This window comes from Micrasema longulum, unplaced genomic scaffold, assembly GCF_059751315.1.
Source record: "Micrasema longulum isolate JH-2025_06_02 unplaced genomic scaffold, ASM5975131v1 h1tg000418l, whole genome shotgun sequence".
Lineage (NCBI taxonomy): Eukaryota > Metazoa > Arthropoda > Insecta > Trichoptera > Brachycentridae > Micrasema > Micrasema longulum.
Window position 1 is genome coordinate 274,624 of NW_028277618.1, and position 19,548 is coordinate 294,171.

At 43.2% G+C, this 19,548-nt stretch overlaps 1 protein-coding gene across 2 annotated transcripts in view; it reads right to left on the minus strand.

Annotated features, from left to right (window-relative positions):
- The window catches only part of Top3beta (DNA topoisomerase 3-beta), a 57,532-nt gene extending 37,984 nt beyond the window's left edge, over positions 1-19,548 (minus strand). For both annotated transcript variants that reach the window (XM_088226272.1, XM_088226273.1), the window contains exons 1-8: positions 19,342-19,548; positions 18,811-19,100; positions 17,717-17,936; positions 13,330-13,576; positions 12,464-12,664; positions 11,482-11,618; positions 2,628-2,815; positions 1,339-1,611 (exon numbers count right to left, since the gene is read on the minus strand). In XM_088226272.1, the coding sequence (XP_088082398.1) occupies positions 1,339-1,611; positions 2,628-2,815; positions 11,482-11,618; positions 12,464-12,664; positions 13,330-13,576; positions 17,717-17,936; positions 18,811-19,100; positions 19,342-19,432 (1,647 nt within the window). In that variant the 5' untranslated portion in view covers positions 19,433-19,548. The remainder of the gene's footprint in view (positions 1-1,338; positions 1,612-2,627; positions 2,816-11,481; positions 11,619-12,463; positions 12,665-13,329; positions 13,577-17,716; positions 17,937-18,810; positions 19,101-19,341) is intronic.

The window sequence follows — 19,548 nt, forward strand, 5'->3', positions numbered from 1 at the left end:
AAAAGTACACAAATACATCAAATAATTTCTGAAAATTTCCATTGTGTTGGTACTAAAATTAATTTGAACCTTATTGATGAAATAAATTGTTTTATTTAAATTACATGTAAAGCGCCCTTGAGGTATTTTATTACGAAAATGGCGATATATAAGTTATCCATAATAATAATTGACCTGATTAAATACTGGGTATGAATAAATATTTTCAATATGGAAGTCATTGATCTTTATAACGCAGCATTCTGACTGATAAAATATATAAATATAACTGATAAAATAAAGGTGTTATTTAGATTATTTAAGTTTTCATATTGCTCCAAAAAACTTATTATTTATAAAGTTATTGAAGCATTATTTTTCTTTTTCATTATTACCTAGTTAAATACTGGCCACTTAATGTTTATGTTAAATTATTCTCAACTTTACTTAGATATATTTATAACATAAGATTTTAACGTTAATTGTTCTCTTGTATTTGTCATCTTAAGTATTTTATGTTTCTTTTTTGCTTTTATGTTGTTCTTTTTCAATATTTTACTTTCACTAAGTTGTTTAGTTTTAATTATTCTACTATATTTCATACGATAATGAATTAATCACTGCTGTGATTATTTCTGTAAAACTTTTTATTGTAAAAGCTTCTTTGAACCGTTGATATGTATATAAATAAATAAATTCTCAAAAAATAGTTTTGATTTGCTGAAAAATGAAACTAAAGATACTGCAAAATAATATTATATCAAAATAAAATTGATATAAATCACAACACAAAAAAATTCCACCAAGGACTTTGACTTCTTGAGTCAATTATTTTTGTTGTGCAGTTTTATTATTTATATTTTTTAAACTGTATGTTAACAAAAGCCGAAACAAACTTAAGGTCACAGGTCATGCGGCTGAGTCGCGAGTCATAAGATGCATCCGAGTACAGCCAAGTTTCAGCCAAGCCAGAATTTTTGTCCGAAACCGAAATTTTAATTGATTGCTACTAATTGATAAATTAACAAATATTGAGTCGTTAAAAACAAAGTTTTTATTTGATTACATACCTAATAACCACAAAGTTAGAGCTTCAAATATAAACTTTCAAATTATATATATATGAAATAACATGTTCAAAGAAGTGAAAAAAACTTACAACCAGTCCGTCAGATGAGCCCTGTTGGGCCGTATGATTGAGGATCAAAAGGACCAATTAATACAGGGACCCACATGTTGAATTTTTTTTAGCATATAATAGTCGGCTAGCACGTATGTTCTGAATCCGATCAGCCCATTTAATGGAAGATAGTGTTTCAATTATTAATTTGAAATAAATGTAAGTATTGTCGAGCTAACCTCTTGATAGCCGTGAACTAAGACGATGCCTAGCGTAGTGGGAGCCAGTTTCCTGCCTCCTACCACATTGACGTAGTTCCTCTGGCATATGTTGTTGATGTGGACGGGAATAGAGGCGTCAGTGCCGATGCCGTGCTTCTCCATGAGGGTGATCAGCTCCGACTCGGTGAGATAGTCCGGGGGTGAGGTCTGGCACTCCACCAGGCGGCTGTCGTGGATGGGGATGACGTCGCCAATCTTCAGTTCCGGGACGTACTCGTTCTTGCCGAACGCCTGTGGGGAAATGAAATAACTTAGAAATTTATAGGGAGCGACGGGGAAACAAAATTAAAAATATATGAAGCAATAAATGTACAATTTTATGGTATATTTTTTAAAAGATGGGTAAGGGTGTTTATTTATGGAAGAAAAAATATATACAAAACAATCATATGAGGACCGCTTAAGGGAGCTTGGGTTAAGTTCACTGGAGTGGAGGCAACTTGATTGAAACCTTCAAAATCTTAACTGAGCAATATAATGTACCCAAGTTGAAATCAATGTTCATTATGAATGAAAACCGCCATCTCAGAGTTAATTAATTGAAACTAAACACTACCTCCTTCTCATCCAACCCCAGGAAGAACTTCCTGACAAACCGAGTTGTGGAGAAATGGAATGGCCTTCCCGATAAAGTGATTGGTGCTAGTTCAGTTAATGTGTTCAAAAACCGCCTAGATGCACACATCAATTTTTAATGTTTAATAACCATGTACATTTGATATACACACATCAGCTTAATAGCTACTAGTATATTATTATTCATAATAATAATAATAATTGCTTGAAAGAAACTTCTATGAATAGATTTTTTTTTTTTTGTAGTTCAACGGAAATTACCAAAAATTTTGGCAAAATTAGTAGTTCACAATGAAGTCCTGGCGCTGACTGATAAATGGAAGCAAAGTATGGAATTGGAAAAACAAGGATAGGCTGAGTGTTGTCAAAATGCGATCTCTCGGGTAAAATAATTTACAATAGTCGCACAAATGTCGAAATCCGTACATTATGTAAGGCTGAGATAAGCATTATTGACAAAATCAAGAAGCTCTGCGTTGGTTTGGACATGTAGAGCAAATTGACGGCGAAAGAACGGCTTAAAAGATTTACAATACTAATGTTGATGGATCCAGGAAACGAGGTAGACACGAGATGACCAAATTCCTCAAATACTTGAAGATGGGCATATCGAAAGTCAGAACAATAAGTTTTTTACCATACAAAACGGTCTGAGAACATATAATACCAACCTGCCAATGCATGACTCCGGTGTACCCCGCGTCCAGTAGAGTGTTACCGGTATAGGTGAACACTTCCGTTCCTATAGTAAAGGTTAGCACAGTGGCCAGATAAGTGCAGTCTTTAGACAGAGTGGCAATAAAGTGGCGAGTTATGTAGTCGTACACTCTCCACATGTCATTATCTAACTCGGCTTCAGCTGAAAACAAAATAAAATACAAAAAATTAGAAAAATTATTTCAACTGAAATAGCACACTGTTAAAAAAAGACAAAAATTAGCTTTTAATAACGGGATTTAAATTTATCTTGATATGATATGATATATATTTTTTAAAATTATCATTTGAGTTCTTCTGATTGATTAGGGCCATTTTTGACTAATTGTAAATTATATTGTTCTAGAACATTTTATTTTTATTTTATTTTACTAACATATACAGCGTATTTTACATTTTACAAAACTTATAATACATACGAACATATTTGGTTTGTGTTACGGACGTCAAACGGAAAGCGGCCCTTGTAGGGACCGCCCCTGCGCTATATTAAAATGTTTAGACTTAGGGATCTCGGTATGTGTTAGAAATGAGCTGCCCCTCCAATAAAGACTAGTATTTGTCACTTTCGGGGGTGGCCTTTTCCATACCGAGACATTTAGAATAGGCATTTAGTTACAAATTAGTTTTAAGTATATTTTTGAATGTGCATCGTTTCGCGCTGCGTTGCCGCCGCAAGAATGTCGTGAGAACTGGAGGGGGTAGTGCCTATATACGTGGAGGGAGGGAGACGGATGGAGCGGGCGTGCGGCCTTCTCTATCGCTCTCTCTCTCTCCGCGCGGCATACGACGGCTAGACCCGCTCGGCGGGGTGAATGGTGGGGCACGTAGCGCGAACGGTATATAACGTGTACAAATGAAAATAAATGACACTTCTTCTCTGACGTTTGGCTTTTACTCATCTCTACTCGCTTCTCCCCGACCCGGCTTTCTACTCGATTCTTCTTCACTTCGCTTGACACCTTCGCTTCACCCTGGACTTGGATTTTGGACTTCTCTCCCTACGGATTCCTGACCACGGCGAACCGGCAACTTCAACCTGAAATAAGAGGCCCTTCTGAGGACATCTCCGGCCCTGACGAGTTAGACAAGATCGCCTAGCCTCCGCTGCCTTACAACCAGTGGATCGGGACGTGTGCGTTAGTGACTGCAGCGGAACCACAACACGACGCCGGTAGCGCGTTAGCTACATTGTTGGTCCTTCGAGAAATCCGGATCTGCTGTCGTCACACGAGTGATCATCTACCTGATGCCTGCTTCTCTTCGGTCTGGAAGAAACGCCGCCATGCAGGAAGGACGCGCCGAATCCGACTCCGGTTCATCGACTTCGGCCCAGACGACAACGGAATCTACCGCCCACTCAAGAGAGATGCGAGCCATGCAGCAGCGACTGATGCAGGACATGACGGCCGGGATGGTTGAGATGTTCAAGGAAATGAGATCTCAGCTCCCGCTCATGTTGGCCGCTACTACAACCCCAGAGAAGACCACGACGCCCGCCGGAGCGAGCGCCGCGGCGGCGGCGCCTACCTGTGCACACCTTGGGTCGTTGGAAACGACCCAACCCGGGCCTGCGTACTTGGAGGAAGCCGCTGAGCCACGACCGAACGTAGCAAGCCCTGCGGACCACGCTACATTGGACCCGACGACACTCGGCTCCATGGATTCGGAGACAAGACGACTCACCGGCGAGTGGGTTGACAACCAGAACAGTGCTTCATACCCCACAGTTGACAGGATGGCCGCAGCATTCGTGAGGGCACTGAAGGACGGTGATTCGACTGGAGTGACGTCGCAGCCACGAAGTGATGACCCAAGGATGACGTCATTCATCGCGAGGCAGACTGGTGCGAGAGACCTGCCGCAGTTCTCCGGGGATCCGCTAGAGTGGCGGATTTTTAAATCGCAGTTCAACCAGTCTACGGAGATGTGTGCATTATCCAATGCAGAAAACATCATACGGCTGCAGAGATCACTCACAGGACGGGCCAGACAGACTGTATCGGCCCTACTCGTGGACCCGGGCAGGGTTCCCGAGATCATGAAGATGTTGGAATCCGCGTTCGGACACCCTGAGCTCGTCGTGGAGACGGTCTTGGAACGGGTGCGGAGGATTCCGAAGCTGCCAGACTAACGCGTCCGCGGAAGCCGTGACGGATTACGCCGTCGCAGTGAGGAACGTCGTCGCGACCGTCGAAGGATTCGACGGTGAACACCTTTCTTCGCCGAAGCTTCTCTGGAAATGGTAGGGAAGCTTCCCTACACGCACCGATGGATGTGGATTACGTCGCGCATCGGGACGAAGAGAAAAGCGAAGTTAAGTGAATTAGCCGACTGGCTAAAGGACGTGACGGGCGTGATACCTAACGCCGGGTGCCTCGATATCAACACAGGCCCCGTCAGGGCTGAAAGGAATCGCGCCTCTAAAGGACACGTGCTGCTGAACGTACACAGTGAAAGTGAAAAATGCGCAAAGTGCAACGGAACACACAAGCTCGACGTGTGCCGCGAATATTCGGGGCTTGGCGTGAAAGACAAGTGGGCATTTGTGCGCGATTTAAGACTGTGTTTCCTGTGCTTGGGGAAACGCTGCCGAACGTCGAAATGTCGGGCAACAAGGTGCAACATAGACGAGTGCGGAGGAAGGCACCATCGCACACTACATACGCCGCGCGCCCAGTCGACGGATGAGAATGTGTTACACGTATCGCGGAAGGAGGGCTCGGTCGCCCTTAAAGTGTTACCTGTGACTCTCAGTGGACCGAAAGGTCGAGTAAATACATACGCGTTACTAGACGAAGGTTCAACTATCACACTCCTGGAAGAAGAGGTCGCCGACGCGATCGGAGCGCGCGGTCCACAGGCCGGTATACAAGTCACGGGTATAGCCGGAATCGCCGCGAGTGATGCGTCATCGCGACGCGTAAAAGTGATAATAAAAGGCGACGCCGGCGCTTATGAAGCGATCGCCTACACAGTTAAGACACTCAACTTGCCGACACAAAAAGTTAAAAGTTGCGACAACTCGGCGCGGGAAGTGACAGTGAGACCTAAGATGCTTATAGGCCTCGATAACGCCGAGTTAATAGTGCCGCACGGCCGGGCTGAGTTTCGAAGTGACGGCGTCATCATAAGTGATACGCCGCTTGGCCGCGTCGCGTTTGGCCGACACGTGAGTCATAACGATAATAACGCGAGTGCACCTACGGGTGAAAAATATAACGAAGATAAGTCAGTTTCTAATGGCATAGTGAAAACGGTCCTAGTGAGTGCTAAAGGACCGTCGCGTGATGACGCGCTAAGTGAATTAGTGAAATTTAACTTCAAAGTGGATTCGATCGGAATCACGACCGCGCCGCGGATATGTGCCGCAGAAAAAAGAGCGCTGGATATAATGCATAACTCCACAAAGCAGCTTCCCACAGGCCGGTGGGAAACGGGCCTGCTATGGAGTTCAGACAACGCATCGCTCCCCTACAACCGAGAAGCGGCAGAAAAACGCCTCTACTCGTTGGAAAGAAAATTAAAAAAGAACCCGGTACTTGAAGTTGCGTACCGGGCTAAAATCAGCGAGTATGAGGAAAAGGGATACGCCGTTGAGTTATCCAGGGAAGAAGAGGCACGAGAAAACCCAAGGAAATGGTTCCTGCCTCATTTTTCGGTATGCAATCCGAACAAGGTTGGGAAAATTCGGGTTGTGTTCGACGCGGCGAGCCCTCACAGAGGTGTGTGCCTCAACGACCACTTACTGACGGGACCGGACTTGCTCACGTCACTAGTGGGGAACATACAGAGGTTCCGAGAGGGTGGCGTAGCTATCGCCGCCGATATAAAGGAGATGTTTCTCCGCATAAAGATGACACCCGATGACACGATGTCACAATTGTTTTTGTGGCGTCGAAAACCGAACGAAGCAGTGAGGACCTTCGCTTTCACATCCATGATGTTCGGAGCCAGGTGTTCTCCGAGCAGCGCCCAGTACGTAAGAGACCGCGTGGCCGCGGCGAATGCTGAATCATTCCCGGAAGCAGCGCGGGCTGTACACGAGAAAATGTACATGGACGATTATTTGGACGCCGTGGATTCGACTGCGGAGGCTGCAAAATTGGTGAAAGACGTCACGGCCCTCCTGCTGACGGGGGGCTTTGAAATGACGGGATGGGCATCAAACAACGCCAAGGCATTGTGCTCGGTCCGCGACGAGGATCGAGCCAAGACGGCTATCATCATTGGCGAGGCCGCCACTACGGAAAGAGTACTAGGCGTGCGGTGGGACCCGCACGCAGACTATCTAGTATTCAAGTATAACCAAGAGGGCGGTGACGAACCTGAATGGCCTACAAAGAGGCAGATGTTGGGAGCCGCCATGAGGGTCTTCGATCCAATGGGATTTATTGGATGCATAACAGTGAGGGCTAAAATACTATTACAAGCCGTGTGGCGATCGAACATACAATGGGACGAGGCTTTAAAACTAGAACACGTGCAGAGATGGCGCGAATGGCGGCAGTTACTAGCCGAAAGTAACTGCGCAATACCGAGGTGTTGTATCAACAGGAAGGCGGAGGAAATAACAATGCACGTCTTCAGCGATGCCTCGGAACAAGCCTGCTGTGCGGTGGCATATTTTGTGCACAGGGCGGGCACTAGCTTTATTATGAGCAAATGTAAAGTAGCGCCGCTAAAGCCTTTATCGATACCGCGTCTAGAACTTCAGGCGGCGCTACTCGCCGCGCGGTTAGCGGCGAGTATAAAGAGGGAAAGCCGCATGAAAATTAAAAGAACTATATTCTGGACGGACTCGAGCACGGTTCTATCCTGGATACGCACAGACCCGTTGAAGTATTCAACGTTCGTAGCGAACCGACTCGGGGAGATCGATGAAATCGCCGGAATAAACGGTTGGCGCTGGGTACCGACAAAACAAAACCCGGCGGACATCGGAACGCGAGATACACAGCCACTCGATCTGTCTTCGAACGGCATGTGGTTCCGGGGCCCAGATTTCCTCTCCCGGCCGGAGAGTGAATGGCCTCAGGAAAAAGGGACAATCTCGCCTCCTGAAGACGCGCTGGAGATAAGACCACCGCGTCACTTTGTGGGCCATTGCCACACGACGACAGGACTCCCGGACGTATCCCGCTTTTCATCGTGGGCACGACTTATACGGACGACGGCCTGGGTTATGAGGTTCGTCGGACGTTGCCGCCGTCCCAGACAACGTGACGAGCCCGAGAAGCCGGGAGGTGACTTCGAACTCCGGGCCGAAGAATTGAATAAAGCCGAAGAAATATGGGTGCGCCTGTCACAGAGGCGTGCCTTCGGCAAAGAAATAGAATGCCTACAACGGGGAGAGGCCCTACCGCCCGGAGGACGGCTACGCGCTGTCACGCCGTTTATTGATGGAAGCGGCATACTGCGTATGGGAACCAGACTACAAAGGATAGATGACCAGAACGTGAATGCCCCGCCAATACTGGACGGTGGGGATGAATATTGCAGACTGATGATAAGTTACCAGCACGCAGCATCAGGACATCCAGGGACGGAGCGCACGATAAGCGATATCAGGTCGGGCTACTTTGTCGTGCGCCTCCGTACGACGCTGCGAGGGATCATCAGGAGCTGCCGGGCGTGCCGCATGCTGAGATGCATTCCGAAGCCGCCACTGATGGGACAGCTGCCGGCGGCCAGGCTGGCTAGCGGGGAGCGGCCGTTCACTCACTGCGGCCTCGATTTCTTCGGACCGATGACCGTGACACTGGGACGGCGCACTGAGAAAAGGTACGGTGCGCTCTTCACGTGCATGACAACGCGGGCGGTGCATATGGAGTTGGCATACTCCCTATCCGCGGACTCGGCTATAATGGCTCTAAGAAGGATGGCCGCTAGGCGTGGTCACCCCGCGGTATTGTACACAGATAACGGTACAAATTTCCACGGGGCCGATCGCGAGATGAACGCGGCCATAAAGGAGCTAAGCCGAGATGAGAAAATGCTCGGTGAACTAAGCGCCAGAAGGGTGGAGTGGAAGTTCATTCCCGCCTCCTCACCACACATGGGAGGCGCCTGGGAGCGCCTAGTAAGATCAGTGAAGGTAGCGCTAAGCGCTACTATAAAAGCGCGTTCCCCACGGGAAGAGACACTGATAACGGCGCTAGCTGAGGCGGAATACAGCGTCAACAGCCGCCCGCTAACACATGTGTCTGTGGACCCGAAAGATGAGGAGCCGTTGACTCCTAACCACTTCTTGCTGGGATCAGCTGGCGGTTTACAGCCTTTGGTCCATTATAGTAAGGCGGAGGAGGCCACTTGCCTTAGGAAACAGTGGCGAGTGGCCCAACAGATGGCGGACATCTTCTGGCGACGGTGGGTGCGAGAATATCTGCCCACGCTGGCGCAGAGACCGAAATGGAGGGACCCGGCAACGCCCATACAAGAGGGAGACCTGGTATTAATAGCGGACCCAAAGCTGCCACGCAACACATGGCCCCGAGGACGAGTCACGAGGGCCAGCCCGGCAGCCGATGGACAAGTCCGCGTGGTGCAGGTCAAGACGGCGACCGGGACCTACACGAGACCAGCAGTCAAGGTGGCGGTCTTCGCCGAAGGGGGCCACTAGCAGCCGAAGGACGTCCGGATGCTTCAGCGCAGCGGAGACTGCACCGGGGGAGTGTTACGGACGTCAAACGGAAAGCGGCCCTTGTAGGGACCGCCCCTGCGCTATATTAAAATGTTTAGACTTAGGGATCTCGGTATGTGTTAGAAATGAGCTGCCCCTCCAATAAAGACTAGTATTTGTCACTTTCGGGGGTGGCCTTTTCCATACCGAGACATTTAGAATAGGCATTTAGTTACAAATTAGTTTTAAGTATATTTTTGAATGTGCATCGTTTCGCGCTGCGTTGCCGCCGCAAGAATGTCGTGAGAACTGGAGGGGGTAGTGCCTATATACGTGGAGGGAGGGAGACGGATGGAGCGGGCGTGCGGCCTTCTCTATCGCTCTCTCTCTCTCCGCGCGGCATACGACGGCTAGACCCGCTCGGCGGGGTGAATGGTGGGGCACGTAGCGCGAACGGTATATAACGTGTACAAATGAAAATAAATGACACTTCTTCTCTGACGTTTGGCTTTTACTCATCTCTACTCGCTTCTCCCCGACCCGGCTTTCTACTCGATTCTTCTTCACTTCGCTTGACACCTTCGCTTCACCCTGGACTTGGATTTTGGACTTCTCTCCCTACGGATTCCTGACCACGGCGAACCGGCAACTTCAACCTGAAATAAGAGGCCCTTCTGAGGACATCTCCGGCCCTGACGAGTTAGACAAGATCGCCTAGCCTCCGCTGCCTTACAACCAGTGGATCGGGACGTGTGCGTTAGTGACTGCAGCGGAACCACAACACGACGCCGGTAGCGCGTTAGCTACAGTTTGTTTTTTCTTTTAACATATGTTTTTATTTACCCAATGTTAAGAAACAAAAATTGAAACCTTAAAATTACACAGAATGGCCGGAGAAGTTATGTCCAAAATGTAGGTGCCTCATATTGAGGGGTATCCGAATCAACCCCATGTATGTTCTGAGATTTTGCGTAGTTTTGGAGTAATGATTTTTTAAAGGATTTTTGACCGGATCGGATTTAAGTAAATTTTTTTTAATTTGCGGAAGGTTTATTTGGGATTTTTTTTTATTGTACTTTTAGCATATTTTATGCTAAAAGTTATTTTTAATTATGATTATTTTAATCCGCTTCGTAACATTAATGAAATCTATAAAGGTTTTGACCTAAAATGGAGAATTTAACTTCGAGCGAGTCGTCAGTTTAAATTTTCAACTTAAAATTGAAAATCTAACAAGGCAATTCCTTAGTTTCTGAGTACCTTCTTCTAACTGCGCTAGACTCGAAGCTTTCGTAATAATAAAAAAAAAGTAGTACTTAATGGGCTATTATTCGATGAAATCAGCCTTCCAAGTTACTGAGGAGGAAAATTTTTCAGTCGTTCTCACCTTGTGTTTACTGCTACTCGTGTCGCCATTTTATCTCTAACAGTTATTTTTTGTTAGTTTACACAATTTCTATCATAATTATAAATTGGAATTTTCTAACTCTCTCGAAGAACTCTCCTGCCAGCTCCTTCCCCCACTTCAGAACCTCATTCTGCATCTGCTCTTCGTGTTAATTCCACGCATGTGTGGCTTCAGGGAAGTCGAAAGATGATAATCTGAAGGCGCCAAGTCATGGGAATACGGGGGTAGATCCAAAACATCCCAATCAAAGGAGTCTAAGAGCGCCTAAGGCTGTGTGAGGACGGGTGTTGTCGTGCAACAAGCACACTCCTCTTGTCAGCATTTCCCTTCTTTTGTTTTAGGGTCTCACACCGTTGTTCATTGATGGTCTCCCCCTGAGGCAGAAATTCGACCAAAACTATGCCTTTTCAGTCCCAAAGCACCGATGCTATGATTTTTTTCCCAAAATTGTGGTTTTTGGGGAATCGGTGTGACGCCACTGTGATGACTGTCTTTTTGACTCAGGTGTATAATGAGCCACCTACGTTTCATCTCCAGAACAACAGAGCTCAGAAAACCCTCTGCAGCTCTGTCAGCTGTTTTGGGACCTATCTCGCGCACCTATCTTGTTTTCTGTGAGTGTCTCATATACGAAAGTTGTGGAAACATCGCAGAAATTTCATCCACTTTCAATCTCGTCAATGTCGATTTTAGAAAAACAAATTTAAATTTAAAATTATGAAAGGACAAATATTTGAAAAAGGTTAGTCAAGCTATTAAAAAATTTAATGAAACATACAAGCTGGCTTCATTGGAGTAATGGGAGGATGGTCTCCAGCATCGTGCCCTTTCTTGGGTTTATTTATTCCATCAGCTAACAGTTGGCGAACTTCAGAGCCCCATCTCGAGGAGTTCTGTTGCTGTTTTAGTGTGCCACTGAAAATAAACACAAGTTAAAATAAAAGAATTATACTATGCATAAATTAGTAGTCATAGTTACAAACTATGAAGGCATTTTCTAATGCATTAGAAATCAGAATTTTTAATTTATTTTTTAAGAAGTTAAATATACAATGGTAACTGACTAATTTTTTTATGTGCGAGATCGGATAAATTTTGTGCAAAGGTAAAATATGCATATTTTGAATTACAAAGAATGACGAACGGCACGTATTATGTTACCGTACCATACTTGAACGCAATGTTTGTTAAAAGCACACTCGGCGGGCATGAAAACTTGTTTTTTATGCATCAATAGTTGTATCATTAGAATTGTAAAAATCCGCTCCAAAAATCTAAAATGTTTTTAACGATATTCACAATTTGTGAAAATACCCTTTTAAAAATTACAGTAATCTGCCACCCTAAATACTGTTTTCACTAAAAGTGTCAAATTAGTGAAAGCAGCAGGTTTATAATTTGTAGTATTCTAACAGTAATTAAAATAATTTTTTACTGTAAGATGCAATTTATAAAATTACATACAATTATAAACTATTTTTATTAATTTTTTAACCCAATCTGAGCACCAACAAAGCTTGACGCTCGAGTCTATAGACACGCGGCGTGGCAGAATATTGAATTTGGCATACGAATACGGGCTAATTTTAGAGCCTGAATTTGTGCTTTCAGCTAGTATAAATAACAGCGGTTTTTAGCAGTTGTTGGATAATCGAGTGGGGGATTACTGAGAAAGTACTGAATTTTTAACGGAGATTTTTAGAAGCAAAAAAATCTGGCGTAGGCTATTAGAAAATAAGTTTTTAAAATATCTAACTCACACTAGGTCAAAGTTCTCTGGATAGCTCGTGGTCTCTGTACGGGGATAGGAGATATACCCCTGAATGTACAGCCTCTCTGCTACCTGCATGGCATGGTGAGGACCCATCCCGAGCCCTGAAGAACCGACTCGCATGAGCTCCACAGTATTCAGGGCGGACGGACGCGGTTTCACTTTCTCCTTGGATGATATGTCTGTTATTCTAGGGGATGGAAATTTTAAAATTAATATTTGAAGAACTAACTAGTAATTAATTAAAATTAAAAAAACCCTTTTTTTTCAAAAATTCATTTCATTTCATTACTGACCAGTTTCCGAGCTACACCTGTATAATTTTAAAAATGATATAGTCCTATTTAATATTCTAATGCAAATTTCAATCAAATGAATGTGGCCCCGTGGCTAGTGTTAGGGACTCGCAGATCAGAGGTCCGAGGTTAGAATTCCAATCTACCCCAACATAATTACCATTTTCAAATAACGAGTTATTTACAACTCGTTCAGACTCCCGTTTTACACGGTTTCAAAATAACACGTTGCAATTTTTTTTCCAATGATAATTTCCTAAATTATTTGAACAATACTGGAAGAAATTAATGAACCGGGTTGAGGTCCTGTAGTATTGTTTTGAATTCACGAATCAGCGGTCCCAGATTAAAATCCCACTCTACCACAACTTGATTTCCATTTTCCCAGCACAAGTTATTTACGACTTTTAAGAAACCTAAAAATTAAAATATTTCAAGAAATAGTTACTCAAATTAAAAAAAAAAACACGCCACACCAATTGCAGCGTATCTTGATCATTTTTGTTACACAAAAGTTAGATGATCAGTCGTATACTTCCGAGGTCTCTTCCCTACTCACATGGCTTCTGTGTGGTCCTTGAGCCCGTTAAGGAACATAGCGGTGACATCCTTCTCAAAGCACCTGACCCTGGTCCAGTCGAGCGGCAGCTCACGACCCTCCTGCGTGCGCACGGTGACCCCCACCAACCAGTATAGCTCCGGCTTGAAGGTCTGGATCTCGTCATGCCTCTGCACGCAGAAGCCCAGCGTGGGCGTCTGGCAGGGCCCATAAGAGATGAGAGACACGTCGAGATCGCCGTATCGCCCTGAGGGATAACATTAATTAATGTTCACATATTGATTGGTTGTGTAGAGATAATTATATCCTCGCTCAGGTAAACCTCAATGTACCTCACCATAATTTGTGTACCAATGTTTTCTTTGCTTTGCTGATTATGATTGTTAAGTATTTATTTAATATTTAGCAAAAATATCAAGAAAATATCGAAATACCGGGTTTCCGATAAATGGTCCAATAGTCTATGCTCTAATCTGAACAATTATCAATCTGAAGATGCTCATCTAGAGTGAAGGTTAATTAATTGGTGAATAAGCTAAAAGTTCAATAGGGTATTTTCACGTTTTTTTTTTATTTTGCAAAAAAAGAGGAAAAAAAATTACGATAGTAACTGTACAGTTTTTATTTTTTTATGTCCACGCGTTAATTTTTCAGAGCGGTTTAAAAACGTTGATGTATGGAAAAACACCAAAGCGGTGTTTACCCATAAAACCATTGGCAAAAATAAGTAAATAATAAAATTGGGTTTTAACTAAGTATGCTGATAGTGATAAATAATCATACACGTGCGTTTTGGTAAATTTTGAAAGCTAAAGTAAATTCCTTGCAACTAGCCACGGTTAAATACTTGGGTTTTTGCACTTATTAACAGAGGTCAATAAAACACGACTCCGTACAACGAAGTAAATCCCGAAATTCTTCCAAGGGACCGGACTTAATCCTACCCCATCATAAAATGTAAAACTTCCCGTCTTCGGAAAGTGAAAAACCTTGCTCGGATTATCTGCATGCCGAAAGATGCATAGGGTACTAACACGGTCGACAGATATTCCGGTCACTCATATGTATGGAGGCAAGATGGTCAGTTTTACGCTTCGGGTTCCAATCAAGGAACGATAAAAACATTGCAGCCTAGAATTTAAATTAAAAATCAATATTTCACATCTTCCTTGCCGGGAATCGAACCCGACGTTTATTCGACATGTATATTTTTATTCATCCTTATTTCTCTATCCGCACTCGGTGGTGCATATAGTACCGGATCAGTTCGTCAAGTGATTCCCATTTACATAGAAGGTAAGGCGATCAGCTTACGCTTCAGGTTCCGGTCCAGGAACCTCTATCAACCATCAACCACGAGGCGAAATTATAAATAAATTATATCTCAATATCTATGTTTGTATTTAAGTTGATTTAATTAAATAAGTGTAAGTTAATTATAAGTATTATTATAGTTTTGTTGGATATAAGTTTAGATGTAAGATTTGTGTAGTAATAGGGGTTGAAAAAGGACAACATTCTAATTGTGCTATATGTGTGAGGGGGAAAGGAGACAGACACGATCGGGTGGGTCTATAAAATGGGCCACAGCACTTACAGTTTTTTAGTTGAGTGGCAGGTCTCCGGACCTCCGAAGTGTTTTCAGTTGAGGGAAGATAGTCGAGGGAGTTTTTAGTCGGGTGTCAACACACAGAGAAGAAAGTCGCGAAACTCGTCGCGGGATGCTGCCGCCGCAAACAACAACTCCGCCTGCCACACGCAGCCTCACGCGTCGTCGACAAGACGTCCGCCTACGCGCTAACCACGCATCCCCGCCGCAGCTGGACGCTGCCGCCGCAAACAACTCCGCCTGCAACACGCAGCCTCACGCGTCGTCGACAAGACGTCCGCCTACGCGCTAACCACGCATCCCCGCCGCAGCTGGACGCTGCCGCCGCAAACAACTCCGCCTGCAAAACGCAGCCTCACGCGTCGTCGACAAGACGTCCGCCTACGCGCTAACCACGCATCCCCGCCGCAGCTGGACGCTGCCGCCGCAAACAACTCCGCCTGCAACACGCAGCCTCACGCGTCGTCGACAAGACGTCCGCCTACGCGCTAACCACGCATCCCCGCCGCAGCTGGACGCTGCCGCCGCAAACAACTCCGCCTGCAAAACGCAGCCTCACGCGTCGTCGACAAGACGTCCGCCTACGCGCTAACCACGCATCCCCGCCGCAGCTGGACGCTGCCGCCGCAAACAACTCCGCCTGCAACACGCAGCCTCACGCGTCGTCGACAAGACGTCCGCCTACGCGCTAACCACGCATCCCCGCCGCAGCTGGACGCTGCCGCCGCAAACAACTCCGCCTGCAACACGCAGCTCCACGCGTCGTCCACAGACACGACGCCGCCTACGCGCTAACCGCGCGCCCTCGCCGCAGCTAGATGCTGCTGCCTCCAGATCGTTTTTGGGTAGTATTAAGTTTAGTTATAAGTCCGTAATATTAAGAATTAAATTAAGACATAGGTTTAATATTTGTCTAATTATGGGGATTGTTATCCTTTATTCGTTAAAGACTATAAAACCTACATGGGAATTTGATTGAGCACTCTTTCATTATTATATACCCCTTCCTCTCAACATAATATTACAAGGCAATCTAATTAATTTTTACTAAATTCTTTTAACAATTAGATAAACTTTAGAATTAAATTAAGCAACTGGAAATTCCTATATTTCTAGTGTGTTAACGTATACTTTGAATTGGCGCCAAAACGAACATTCGGATGCCGTATGGGCTTGTGACGTCACGCGTTACGAATTTGACTGACCGTTCAAACAAATTCATACGAATTTGTATAGCCTACGTGTTGTTTTTGTTGTAATTGGTTGTTTTAACTAATTAACACGCATAAAATGTCTTTAGTTATAAGATACAAGTACTGTTTAATTCCGATGTGCACAAACACTACGGTGAAGACGCAAAATAAAGCTTTTTTCGCCATTCCTAGTACCTAATGAAAAAATGCAGAAAAAATGGTTTAACGCATTTGAACGTTATGAAACGAGATGTTAAAAAAAACAAACCACTATTCTTTTTTCCGTAGGTCTTGCTCAGTACAAAATACTATATTTTATGGTGTAGACTGTAGACTATAAACATTTACTAACAGTAGGTACTGAAATTAGCGCTTATAAAGCTTGACAGGTACTACAATACTAAAATAGTTTATTCTTTGAACGTTATTGTTTATATTTGTATTATATTTCTGTACTTATGTTACTTAGTTTAATTTGTGGAACTGTTGGTTTTCTATATGAATAAAAAATAAAATTACAAAAAAAATCCCGTATGAAAACCTACCTTATTTATTTGTGAAATTTATTGCATTTACAAAATGGCAACTGACCTTGAGATGCTGGACAGTCTTCACACTTGCAGGAATCTATTATTTCCTAGACTTCATCGCAAATCAACCGAGTACGATTTGGTTCTAACTTTAAGTTCTGCTGGGGTGATTCGACCTTTTACCATTCAAATATCACCCGTCCGTTTTACTTGAATGTAATCTATGGCACTGTCTCCGTAATTTACCCTAGCTGATATATTAATAAGTAAATCACATTTAATAAAAAAGGCATTAACACGCACTCGAGCAACAGAGATGTTTACAAGCAATGGTATTTTATGGATTATGTTGTGTCAAAGTCACGTTACTTCCCTTTTGCATTAAATGTACGCTAAACAATATATTTATAGTACATGCAAATAATACAACTATTTGAATGAATACATTCTGGAAGCAAACATTATATATTTGCTTATCTTACGGCATTTACATTTCTATACTCGAACTTAAAAAGTTTGTATTGGATGAGAAAAAAATACCCATCATGATTATATCTATTTTGGGCAAGTTATCGGACTTTCCTTGTAAAAAACCAATTTTAGTCATAATGCTATGGATGTTTATAAATGAAAACAAAAAAAAAACAAAGGAAAAGACGAAATTTAACTAGAAAAAACAAATAAAAAGCCACAAGCCGCCCGCGTCGGAGTATCTCAGTATAGGATTTGAGTGAACGTAGGATATATAAGTCACGCGTGACGTCATCAACCCTTTTGGCCAGTTACGGGCCGTTTTATTTCTATCAAACTTTAAATAGGAAATTATAAATGAAAACATTCGTTTCAGATTTTGATAGTAATATGGTTCGAATCGTAAAAATATTCTTTAAATACTGAATACATTAAAAATCATATCCCCAGTTTATGTAAATACCCTATTGTTACAAACTATTAAATTATTTTGTTTTTTTATTTTTAAATACATTTAAATAATACTACGGAATTTCACCATGCATGCATAAAAATATCAACAATATTTTTGATTAGATTTTTACCTTGAAAGAACTTGGTTTGGAATCGTGTGAAGGCACATCCAATGCGAAGGTCTAACTCCTGTCGTGCGTCCACGCTCTTGGCTTCATTCTCATTCGGCCTCCCGAGGTTGAGCATCGCTGCTTTGATGTCCTTCTCCGTGATGGCTGAGAACTTGGCTCGGTACGTCACAAGAGGGGAAAACACGTCACCGTTTATCGAAGCCTGCACAGCATACATAACCTGAAAAATACGTAATAAAATAATCATTAAAGTGGACTTGAGCCATCTATACAATTTTACAAACTCACGGTGAAAGAGACTATGAAAGCATTTATGGGGCTTATGACCTATCATTAGCAAGTTTCGTAAAGGCAATACGGCGAATAAGCCATATGTAACTGCCAGTTTAACTTCGCATAGATGCATACGACAGTAAAAAAAGATGTGTTAATATAAATCAATAAAACACAAGATAAACTGCACTTATATTTAATAACATTTAGTAAAATGTTTGACCACAAAGTTAATGCTTTAAATATTAAATTTCCTCTTTGTTGCTAGCAAGAAGTACGGCATCGTCAGCATACGGCAAAGACAGTTGACAATTAAATCACACATTTTTGCTCCTATTCTTAAACCGTTCCGTTTTTAATAAAGAAATATTCTCCTGTAAAATGCTGTTTTTGTCAGTTGTGAAGTTTTGGCAATCATGGTTTGATATACAGGAACTAGATTACAAAATGTCTTGCAGCCACTGAGCGCATGGACAGTTAGAAATCAAGCACCTATTTACATTTTACAAAAAATGACTAAGTATTTTTAATTATAAAAATAAATGTTTAAAGATAGAATCTAGATTACAACATGTCCTGCAGCTACAGAACGCATGGGCAGTTGGTAATCTAGTTGAGAAATTTATTTGAGTGACATTTCATTTCAGTCCTGACGCCTAAACTTACCTTTTAAGTATTTTACAAATGATCGCCAAGACGCTGTGATTGGAGTACCAATGCAGTGCCCTACGCACTTTTAGGTGTGTATAAGGCAATAATGATAGTGAAAAGCAAAAACACAACACACTGAGAAGTGAGAAAAAATAACAATAGCACATTACCTCGAAACAAATGTTCTCTCCTTCCTTGTCACAATCCAACCAAAGGATCAGATAGTCACAATTCCTGGACTCCTGGGACAGAAACGCAGGAATCCTCATTTTAGGGGAGGCTTCTTTCTTCTCCGTAGGACAACTGAACAACTCGACAGGATCTACACGATCCCAGTTATTAAACTTTCCAGGAAAATCTAAACCCATTACGTGGCCGCATACTGATGTCATCTTGAAACGAACGGGTTCGTTCTTAAACTGGCCTGTCCACTCGTGCACAGCACAAGCACTGCTGAGTCCTACAAAACAACATATAATCAGCAATCAATTAATTTCAAATGCACAATACAAACACGCAAAAAATCTGGTAAATATTCGAACCGTGAAATAAATCAGATTAAACTATTCAACCTAATGAAACCCATACTCTATTGTACGTCAAAGCTTACTAGTAAATCACTTATCGGTAAAATTAGGAAGATTACCTCATTAATTCGTAATAAATACGTGGGAAGCGGAATTGAAATATAATTTGCTAACCTTTAGTTGTCGTATTTCTGCCATTACTCAATATAGTTGCTAAAGATGCAGCTAAGGACGGCTTCTCAGCAACCATCAAAGCCGTCTTCATTTTTTATATTTTTGTATAACTTTAGATATACAAAATATTCAAACACCGGCAAACTTTGAAAAAACAAGCAGATTTTTCACGGTCCGGTCGCCATTTTCGATTTGTCAAATAAATGT